General features: G+C 44.3%; 1 protein-coding gene across 1 annotated transcript in view; it reads left to right on the top strand.

Moving 5' to 3' along the window:
* The first annotated feature begins 390 nt into the window (after positions 1-390).
* SCNN1D (sodium channel epithelial 1 subunit delta) overlaps positions 391-11,743 on the top strand; it is a 30,844-nt gene continuing 19,491 nt past the window's right edge. The window contains 2 exon segments of the mRNA XM_015648545.2: positions 391-5,306; positions 11,357-11,682. Of these exon segments, the coding sequence (XP_015504031.1) occupies positions 11,372-11,682 (311 nt within the window). The 5' untranslated portion in view covers positions 391-5,306; positions 11,357-11,371.

Below are 11,743 nucleotides of genomic sequence, written 5' to 3'. Positions count from 1 at the left end.
GCTTCCGGGGCCGCTCCCGCCGCGGCGGGGACGCTGAGGGGAGGCCGGGCCGGGCCGGCGGGGACGCTGAGGGGAGGCCGGGCCGGGCTGGCGGCGCGCGCCTGTCGCGACACAAGGCGATAAAAATCCGGGATGGCGGCACATCCCGAGCGGGAAGGGAGCGCAGGATGGTCCGGTCCTGGCCAGGATACGCCAACCGTGAGAAATAGGGGTCGCTATTTAAAAAGACTTGAAAAAAGTTTAATAAGGGCTAAAAGGGACAATATCCAGCGCTGGGGTGCTTGGCAGTTTGGCAAAAGCACGCCGTTAGCTTAAAATGATATTTTAAAGATATTTTTACAATACAGGATAATTTTTTATAATTTTTAATATTCTTATTAATTTTAGTAATTATTATTTTTGTATATTTTCTACAGTAATATATTTCTTTGTACAGTAAAAAATGTACATTTTTACACTTATGGATTAAATGCATATTTATGAGAGTTATACATACTCAAGCATCCTTGTGAGTAGACATGTTCTAGGAACTTTTTTGCCTGGTTTTCACCTTTGACTTGTCTGCATGCCACCCTGTAGATTAAATCAATTTAGTTAATTTCTTTTCGAGGCTCTATTCTGTTGTTCTGACACTCCTGATAACCGGAAAGTCAGTAAAAAAGTTTTCTCTTGGTATCCTGGTTCTTGTCACTGTTATCACAGATGAAACATAGCTGTTTCACACTCATTATCTCATTAAATAATCCCACTAATTATCTGAGTTAGCTGCACAAATAAAAGCATTTTAACATGACATAGTTTTAATAGTATGCTAAGAATGTTTAGATTATGGATTAGATATAAGATTATTCTGTTTATCACACCGCTTTACACGGTACATACATAAACTGACAGATTATACTATACCAAAAAGCACTTAAAAGGAATTACAGATTGCACCACATCAACATTTCTGTGGTCAATAATAACTCACAAAAGCCAGTGCATAAATGCCAAAGCCGATACAATATTGTCATTTCTAACACCAGCAATCCCAGCCTGGGCATGGGAGCCGTGTCCCAACAGTCCGGAGCTTTGGCTGGGACAGATCCTGAGGGGGAAGGGACCCACAAACACCAGCAGAGTCCAGCTCAGCGCTGGATTTCTCAGAAATTACGGTGGTGTCTTGTTTTCCTTTCCTGGGTGTTTTTTTGCTGTAAATGTGAATATTTTCTTCAGGTTCCCATAGAACAGAAGATGGAAGGAGGCTGTGGATGGAGTGACAGGAGATGGTGTAAAGATTTAGGTGGATATTGGGAAGAAATCCTTCCCTGCGAGGATGGTGAGGCCCGGGTGCAGATTTCCAAAACGATAACCCGAGAGAGATCCCTGAGCAAAAGAGCACGGAGGTTTTGAGTGCCTTCCTGAATTCCCTTCCATTTCCAGGTGTGTGGGGGATGCATCTTCCAGGTCTAAACTGGCAATGGCATTTCCCATCTAAAATAATCCAACTTCCTTGAATTTTTGTTAGGAATTTTTCAGGAAATGCTCCTGAGTCAGTGCTGTTTTAATCTTTGCCCAAAATGCAATTTACGAGTGTTTTCTTTCCCTTATTTCCGGCCTTTTGTCCTCCCAAGGGGAGGAAAACAGGGGAAAAATGCCAGGGATAATGGAGAAAAACAGGGAATCTGCCCAGATCTTCCCAGAAAATCATTCTTCATGGAATCAGTTGGAATTCCACAGCAAGTTTTTGTGACAAAACATTCTGAATTGTTTAAAACAGAACAATAATTAGAATATAAGAAGAGTAATGAGACAAGTTCATATTCCCATCATTCCTGCTGGGATTTCCTTCCTTTCCTCCTGGATGAATGGCAGAGCACTCAAATTAATGGGTTAAATTCAGCAATTAACAAGCATTGTGGAATCCCTGATAATTTTTCTGGAATCTGAGTGTTTTTCCTTGGGTTTCCTCTCCTGGGTGAGGTCAGGTGTGACCATGGTGATGATGGACAGGAAGGGAGGAAATTCCAGACTCAGGAATTGGAAAACTCCATCTTCTTCCTGATTTATCCCAAAGATCCAGCTCCCATCCTGCTTTTCCCAAAAACAATTGGGATAATTGGAGCCAGCAGTGGGTGACATCACCTGGAGGTGCAAAGCCACCTGCTGGGACGTTCCAGCACTTTCCCTGGAATGCTTTCCCTGCTCTTACCACCCTCTCCAGTGGGATTTGATTTTTCAAACCCCACTCCCTGGGATTAAATCATTAATTTATTGCCCTGCAGGACTATTAATCATCATTCATTTATTTCCCCTTCCAAAGCCATTCCAATGCCCGGGGTTCCTTTATTCCCAAACTTCCTTTAAAGCCAGGGAACCTCTGCCTGGATCTTCCCAGAAAATCATTTTTTGTGGAATCAGTTGGGATTCTGTAGTGAGTTTTTTGTGGCAAAATATTTTGAATTGTTTAGAACGGAATAGTAATAGTAATAATAATAACAATTAGACTATAAGAAGAATTTAGAAGATCCATGCTGAGCTGATAAAGAGGAAGACTGGGAAAAAAATGCTGGGATAATGGTGAAGACCAGGAAAAAATTCCAAGGTAATGAGGAAAATCAGGAGAAAGTGCCAGGGATCATGAGGAAGATCAGGAAAAAATGCCAGAGATAAGGGAGAAAATAAGGAAAAAATTGCCAGGGATGATGAAGAAAGCCTGGAAAAAATGTCAGGGATAGTGGAGAAAACCCATGGATAATGGAGGAAAAAACACCAGGGATAATAAGGAAAACCAGGAAAAAAATACCAGGGGTAATGAAGAGAATCAGGAAAAACGCCAGGACAATGGAGAAACCCAGGATATTTTTACTGTTCAATATTCATACAGAAAGCACTGGGGGTTTGAGCGAGTCCTTGTGTGAGGAGCGAATCCCTCTCCAAAAAATTCCAAATTTCAGGAAAAACAGCAGGGAAAGGCTTCAGACCTTCCCTTCCTCGAGGCAAATCAAATGGATCACACGGGAAATTCAAGTTACGAGTTTTGCTGATCTCCAGATCTGTGACAGAGCAGCCTGGGAGTGAAAATAATCTCCAGATCTGATGTGCTGGAGTGAGAGGAAAGTGCTCAGCATTGAGCAACGGGCATGCAAGGAGCTCCTGGAAAAGCTGACAGCCAAAATATTTGGGATTTGATACCCCTTAAAAGGCTCAGAATAATCCAGGAGCAGGCAGGGCCTCTCCACATTCCAGCTGAGATCGAGGAATATCCCATAAAACCCCCCAATTTTTAACGAGGGTGGAATGACTCCAAGCAGTGCTGCTGCAATTACGGAGTGCTGACGAAGCCATCCCAGGGCAGGTGACATCAGCGGTGCTCTGGACAAACACCAATTAACAATTTAATTAACAATCAACCCCGTGTCATTGGGGCTGCCTCGCAGGTGAAGCAAAAAGATTTATCCAAGGTTGGAAGAGAAAAGTTCCAAGAGTTTGCAGCTTCCCAGGTGGGTTTTTAAGGAAGTGGAGTTGGGAATTTTGGGATTTATTGCCGTCGGTTTTGTGCTTCTGGTGGGTGGAATTAAATCTATTCTTCTGAGTTTGTTGTTTGGTTTGTCTGGGAGATTTTGGGTCTTTTTTTTTTCCTTTAAATGTGCTGGGAAACGCTCCAGATCCCCTTGGCCAACAGGATGGGAATGGGGACAAAAATTGTGAAGGATTTGTAGAATTCTGCCTTTGTTTGGGTGAGAAAACACAGAATCCCCCACTGCTTTGGCTCGAAGGCACCTTAAAGCCCATCCAGCTCCAACCCCAGCACCTTCCCCTATCCCAGGCCGCTCCACTGGTCTTGGACACTTCCAGGGATGAGATTTTTTGGGAATTCTCTGCCAGGGCCTTCCAGGCAAGAATTCCATCCCAGTATCCCATCTCTGAAGCCATTGCCTTTGTCCTGGCACTCCCAATTCCTGATGAAGCGTCCCTGAGGTCACAAACCCTTCCCGATCCATCTCTTCTGGGCTTTGTTTGGGGATTTCTGCTGGCGCTGATCAGACAGGTCCGACCAGGAATATTTGTGCTGTTCCTGTGCCCTCCTCGCTCTGGGTTACTCATGGAGGAAATGGGGCCTGGAAGTCACATGGCAGCATTTTTATTCTTTGACTGATGAGTAAAGATTGTTTTGGGGCACAGAAAAAAAAAATTAAAAGCAGGGGTTTAACAGCAAAATTTAAGGGTTACAGGTTGAATCCGGCACTTAATGTATGGAAACAATGTTAATAAACACCCCAGAGCAAACAGAGCCTGAGCACCGGGTGGGATTTGGGCTCTCCCAAATCATTCCTGCAGGTTTGAATGAATCCAGAATATTTCACCTCAGCCATTGCATTGGCCTGGTGTTTTGGGATTGCCTTCAGCAGCATTTAAAGGCTTCCAAACAATCTCTTTTTTCCAAGCCCCAACGCTTCCCCTCTATCCAGACTATTCCCTGCATCCAGAGGAAGATTCCTGTGTTCTTTAAAGTTTGCACAGAGCTTCATTTGCAATTCCCAACTCCTCCACAGACAGAGCTGCTGTGGGAGGAAGTGGGGAAATCCTCTAGATGGAAAACATGGAATTGCAGCTGGATTTATCCCAAAAAAAAGCCCCCGTCGGGTTGGGAGAGGAACGCCAGCTGACACAGGCATTACGTAATCACCAGTTTTAATTAGGATTTGCTAATGACTGTTTTGCCCTTGCGCAGTCGGTTCCCGGTTTCTTCATCCCCTCCTTCCCTCGGTGCCACACTGGAGCACCTCTTCCTCTTGTTGACATCTGCTCCAGTTCCCAGCTGAAGTTCCTGGATCGATTAACCCCTGGGAATTGCTGCCAAGCCTTGGGAAAGTTCTGGGGACCATTCCAGGAGTCAGGAGTGCTTCCCCCCTCTTTTTCCAGGAGTTGGAGCCACTGCTTGGGGAATTTTTTCTTCATCCAGGACGCAGCGATGGTGCCTGTCATTCCAGGATGGTTGCACCTTGCACGTCTGCGGAGCAAGAAGGTTTTGGTGTTCTCCAACCCCTGCCAGCCCTGATGGCCTCGGAATTCTGACAGATCCCACTGGATCTGATCAGAGATTGGAGCCTGGAGCAGGATAAAAACCCATCCAGCAGGATCTCACCCTGTGAATATTTGGGATTTGAGGGGGTGACAGATCTGGAGTGGGGACACGGTGCTGATGAAGAGCTGTGAGTAAAGAAACAAGAAGAGGAAGAGAATCAAAAAAACCCCAAAACCCCAGGAATAGTTATTCCAGAGGGATGCCAGGAGCAGCTGCAGCCACCTTCCTCAGCCAGGTGAGTGAGTGGAAATGAATGCTTGCTCATCCCGGGAACCAGCAGGATTTTGGTGCTGAGGCTGGATTTTAACCCTCTGCAGCCAGGGCAGGGCTGATGTGGAGCCTGCTCATTACAGAGGGGTAATTAAGGAATACTTCCACGGCTGGTGATTAGCAGATTATTCATGTGCTCATTGCCAGGCTCAGGAGGATTTGCTAGGGAGCTTCATTTTGGAAAACTGGGGATAAAAGTGTGCCACAGAGCCCAGCACGGGTTAAGAGGTGTTCACCTCCGCCTGGAGCAGGTTTGGCAGCATTGGGACATCAGGGCCACCCCAGTTCTGCAGGTACAGATCCCTGTGAGGAATTCCAGACAAGTTCCCCAGGCAGGGCTCAAAGCATCACGCTAAAAGCAATTCAGGGATTCCCAGAGGGAATTTTGGTGTGCAGAGCTCCACTGACATTCCAGGAGAGGAGGAAAACATCCAGAAAACAGAGGAATTCAGCACAAAAAGCAATTCAGGGATTCCCAGAGGGAATTTTGGTGTGCAGAGCTGCACTGACATTTCAGGAGAGGAGGAGAACATCCAGAAAATACAGGAATTCAGCAGCACAAAAAGCCATTCAGGGGACTCCCAGAGTAAAAAAAGCCATTCAGGGATTCCCAGAGGGGAAAAAGGCAATTCAGGGATTCACAGAGGGAATTTTGGTGTGCAGAGCTCCATTGACGTTCCAAGAGAGGAGGAGAACATCCAGAAAATGCAGGAATTCAGCAGCACTTTTCGGCAGGATCACAGGGAGGCCCTGAAGAAACTTCTGGAAGCTCTCCAGGGCAGGCACTGAACAACTGAATTCTGAACAATTCCTGAACAAACGAATTCTGCTTCCAGAGGTTTGGGAGAGCAAGGACTGGGAAAAGCAGAGGAGGCAGAGAAGGAACACTGGGAGGTTCCTGGAGTTGCCCACAGGAGTTTGGAGTGGGAGTTTGGATGGACTGGCTGATCCAGTGGCCATGAAGAAAGCAGGGAGAGGGAGAGCCAGAACTCATTCCCAAGAGGAAAACCGGGCTGGTGTGTGAGGGGAGAAAATGTGGGAAGAGAGTTTGGCAGGGGCATTCCAGGGAAAGAAACTCCATTTTAGGAAGGGGCGATGTGAGTAAAGCCAGCTCTGCTAAACTCGAGATTAAGGTGGCTGCAAAGCCTCCCCAGGGCAGGATTTCTCCTCCTCCGCATCCCTGCCTCTGCTGGAGTAAGGGGATGCCCAGGGCTGGCTTTCTGCATTCCCAATCCAAAGGAAAAAGTGGGAATCTCTGAAAACACAGCAATGGAAAGTCAGGAAACAGCGCAGGATAATTTGAGATAAACACAGCCAGGGAGAAAGTTCATCCCAAGGCGAGTTGGTCAGTGGACAGCAAATTTCAGCAGAGCCTCAGTGTGGAGAGGCCCAGGGAAAGCTGGAATTGGAATTTTTCCAGAGTCCCTTAAGGAAAATCTGCAGGAATGAGAGGCTGGAATGAGCTCAGGTGGGATTTTCACACCCCTGCCCTGCCAGACCCTCCTCTATTGTTCTGGGAATTTTCAATTGGGCAAAATATTTTAATCTTTGAGTTCTAGAGGATGAGCTGAGCCTCTCCTTTCACTCAAACCTCTCCAAAACATTTTTCAGGTGTAAGGAAATATTCGAGAACAAAAAAACAAACCTGTTTGACAGAAGATTTCCTTGATTTCATGAGTCCATCCCACCAGGAATGTGAACTCACTGACTCACTTTTAGGTGAGGGAGCTAAAATCTCCGTTAGTGCCTGCAGGATAATCCATGGGACTCTCCTGCTACTCTGGCTGGCTCATATTGGCATCTTGTTATAATTTGGTATTTATTTCTGTTTCAGTAGTTTATCAGCTAGCTGAGAACCGTTTTATCATCCATAAATAAATATAATAATAATCAAGGGCAGAGTTTGCACAGTTCATATGTGAAAACTTCCAAGCAAAATGGCAAAATTCCTTCATTTTCTTTATCTCTACTGCCTTCATCAATTAAATAGGATGTGATTCCATGAAAATCAAGAAATTAAAAAGATCCAGTGGGAAAAGGAACCTTCTGGACATGTCTGGAGTTTCTGCTCCTCAGGACACAAAAAACATTTTCTCCTTCTCTCCCTTACAAGCCCTAATCAACATTTCTTACTCAGAATTTCTAATTACAGCCCTGCAACCCCACAGGACTTTCTCAGGGCTCTTATCTCCACAATCTCTGCATCTTAAAAAGAGAAAAACACCACATTTTTAAGTAGTGAAGGAGTTTCCCCCCACTTCTCTCCCAGTTCAGGATCCATAAAAATGAGCCAACCAAACTGGGATCTTTTTTCAGTGATGCTGATCCAGTTTTTTCCCTATTTCCCTGTAGGGAAAAAAAGAAATCCTGGAGGAAACTCTGCAGGGATTTTTTTTCTGAGGTGCTGCCATTGTGAGGCAACAGGAGCTGAATCGTTCCTGCTCCTTGTGCAATAATTCCATTGTCAGGGATTGATTGTTGCATTTTCCATTGCACAACGCGGGATGGAGAGAGAAGGAAGGGTGGGGGACAGAGAGACTTGAACAGAATGAGTTTCACAGTGCTGGGAGGTTTTTAATGAGATTTTAGCTAATTAACTCTTCACGTGGCTCTGCTGCAGCTCTTTGTTCAATTGGGTTTCTTTTTGAATTAAAAATTAAATTATTAAAATTGTAAAAATTTTTGAATTAAAATTTTTAATGAAAAGTTTCTAAAATAATAGTTTGGGTTGTTTGTTTTTTTTTTATTTAGACCAGGTTCCACGTATATTTCATGAAACTTTCTTTTAATATTAAAGAGGGGTAAAACAGCATCCTAGGATTTGAATATTTTAATCTTTCAAATAATAATTTAAAAATTTGAGAGGAACATTCTACACGTTTAGGGGTTTCTGGAACAAAATCCAGCATGAATCAAGTGTAAGTAGGATTGAAATCAGTTGAAATCAGGGAAGTTTGCTTCTCTTCACCTTTGTCCTTTCTCCTTTCTGAATCAAATTTCACAAGAAATTCCCATTGTTTGTTTGCAAATGCTGATATTTCACAGCTTCCAGTGGGAGAGAAAATCCAATTTGGAAAGGCAGGCTCTGATTTGGGGCTCTAAACTCCATCTGGAACCCAAATATTCCTATTTTCACACAAAAAAAACCTCCCTGCGGAACTGTTTTCCACGTGGGAAAGGATCAAAAATAATCATGGAAAGTCTCCAAGATACCTTGAATCCATTCTCCATCACTTCTGCCACTCTTTAACTGAACCGCATCCCCAAAACTAGATTTGAACAGGGGTGATTTGTTTCTGTTTTCATCTCAGCACCTGAATTCTGGATGGGGATGGGATTGGGTTTGGGATGGGATTGGGACAGGATGGGATGGGACGGGATGGGACGGGACGGGATGTGATGGGATGGGATGGGATGAGCGCTATTCTTGGAGAATCAGGAGGAAATCCCCGCTGATCAGTTGAGATTCCACCAAGGAATGCAATTCCTCAAGCACACTTTGATGGCTTCGCTTCCCTGGGATCCTGCCAGGCTCTGGAAAACAAGGAATGAAGGCAGAAAGGTCCTCCGTAGCTGGGAAAATCCAGAGTGGGAAGAACATCCTGGAGTCCATAGTTATTTCCCTAGAAACTATGACTTCGATCATGGGGGAAGAAAATCAAGGTGAACATGCCAGCAGCACTTAAACCCAGCTCAAGCTCCACATTAACCCGTTTGGCCAGTTTATTCACTTCCTATTATTCCCTGGATCATGCTTTGAATAATTTCCATGAGCTCTCCCTCAAGTCCTGCCCCTTTTGATGTCATCAATTCCCTCCATAAAGGCTGGACAGCTCCCAAGAGCTCTGCACTCCCAAATTCCACAGCTTTGGGCCAGGACTTGACTTCTGCTCAGGATTAAGCCCAGGGCTGGGTTTAGTGGCTTTTCTACACACTCAGAGATCAGAGTTTCTGCCAAGGTACAGTGGGGGAGGGGCTCCAATTTGGTTGGAATCTGATTTCTTAATGTTTAATTTTGTATTTATAGCTGGAAATGTTGGGTTGTGCTGTTTCCCAGATTGTTTCTGAATTATTTTCCCTTATTAATTTTTTTTTTCATTATATTAATTTGAATAATGCAGATATAAAGAAGATGAATTCACCACAAACTTAAAATCCTACTCAGAAAACCTGAAAACTGAATTATCTCTGAAAACCAGGATTTATCTGGGGGTTTTTGAGTCAAAATTAGAGATTAAACTGTTTGATTCATTCTTTTAGCATTCACTTTGGGTAATTATTCCTTTTTTTCCACATTTCCTCATGAGCAAGGAGTAGATTATTTTAGCATTAACTTTGGGTAATTATTCCTTTTATTTCCACATTTTCTCATGGATAAAGACTCAGAGCTTTAAATTCATTAGCACAGAACCTCTCCCAACAATTCTTCAGTTACTTCTGCTCTCCTCAATTTCAAACTCTAACCCTGTATCCCAGATTTTTTTGTTATTTGGAGCTAAGGTTGTTCCAAAGTTTGGACTCAGTAAACTTCTTTTAATGACATAATGAGAAGGGTGATTCACATGCTGCTGTCATGTTGGAAATTCTCACCTTGTCATGTTCCGGACGTGGAAATATGCCAACGTCACTCCGGTGTCCCAAACTGCCACCAGAGCCAGTTGTCCATGCTCAGGAAGGGTGGAATTATCCCTGGAATAGCTTTAATTACCGGGAGATAAAAAAATCTGGATTTTATTTTTATTTATGCCACTCTTTTGAGTGATTTTTAATTTCTGTGCTGCCTTTTCACTGATGTAAAATACAAAGACTTAAATTCATATTAATGTGGCAAAATCACTGTTAATAACATTAATTAATATTCTGGTGGTCTTCAGAAACACCTGAGAGCGGTTTTATTTTATTTCCAGTGGTTTCTACAGGTTTAGAACTCAGTTTTTAGAATTCAATTCTTTATCCACACCCTAATTTGGCTCATCCCCTCTTGAGGTGTGTTTCTCCATTTCCATCCATCCAAAATTCCTGTCTGGACCTCCTGTATTTCATCTTGGAGAAGAGTTCCGAGAGAAATTTCATCCTGTTTATTCTGCAGAGTGAGATCCTACAGCAAAAATTAAAACCAGGTTCCAATTCAACCGCTTCCAAGTTGAACTTCTCCTAATTCTTTGCCATAAGGATGAAGCCGTAGGGGTGGTTTTGAGCCTCTCCTGTTCTAGGCCCGTAGAACAAGAATAAATAATAAATAATAATAACATTGAAAGCAGAAGATCCCACTAGAAATCTTCCCCTAATCATGGATTACAAATCTGTGTGGATCCACAATGGCTTGATACTTCAGGAATAAACCCTGCTCCTTGGAGTTCTTGGAAAGAAAAAAATTCCTGACTTTTTCTGGTCTCAAACTTCCCGGAATTAGTCCCAAATACACACTGGCAGAGAAATCCTGTGGTAGTGTGGGAAAACAACTCCCAGTTCCTCAGAAGCAGCAGAATTTGAGTTCTTTGCTCCTTCCTGGATCCAGATTCCAGGGATCTTCCTGGATTCAGGTTCTCTGCACTTTTATGGCAGGTTTTCCTAATTACAAACTGATCTGGGGCCTCCTTGGAAAAGCCTCTTTGGAAAGGACTCTTTGGAAAGAGCCCATTTGGAAAAGCCCATTTGGGAAATGCCTGTTTGGAAAAGGCTTCTTTGGAAAAGCCTGTTTGGAAATGCCTCTTTGTAAAAGGCATTTTTGGAAAAACCCATTTGGAAAAAGTCTCTTTGGAAAAGGCTCATTTGGGATAAGCCTCTTTGGAAAAGCCTCTTTGGAAAAGGCCTCTTTGGAAAAGGTATTTTTGGAAAAGACTTCTTTGGGAAAAAAAACCTATTTGAAAAAGTCCTGTTTGAAAAAGGCCCATGTGGAAAAGGTGTCTTTGGAAAAGGGAAAAGGCCTGTCTGGAAAAGGTCTCTTTGGAAAGGCCACTTGGAAAAGCCCTTCCCTCAGATTAACAAGCTTTTCCCATTTGTTCCCATGGCCAGGAGGACACTTAGAGGATGGAGCCACCGCGAGGAGAAGCGCGGCAGGAAGGGCTGATCGAGTTCTACAGCTCCTTCAGGGAGATGTTCGAGTTCTTCTGCAAGAACACCACGATCCACGGCACCATCCGCCTGGTGTGCTCCGGCAGCAACCGCATGAAGACGGCGTTCTGGACGCTGCTGCTGCTGGCCAGCTTCGGGATGCTCTACTGGCAGTTTGGCCTCATGTTCCGCCAGTTCTGGGCCTACCCCGTGGTGCTCACCATGTCCATGCACTCCGAGCCCAAAATGTTCCCAGCCGTCACCGTCTGCAACCTGCATCCCTACAGGTGAGCTGGGCCACCTGCGGCACACCTGGATGGAGCCAGGGGGTTGGGAATGGTCAGGGAT

This window comes from Parus major, chromosome 21 (assembly GCF_001522545.3).
Source record: "Parus major isolate Abel chromosome 21, Parus_major1.1, whole genome shotgun sequence".
NCBI classification, from domain to species: domain Eukaryota; kingdom Metazoa; phylum Chordata; class Aves; order Passeriformes; family Paridae; genus Parus; species Parus major.
This window is presented reverse-complemented; position numbering and strand designations above follow the sequence as displayed.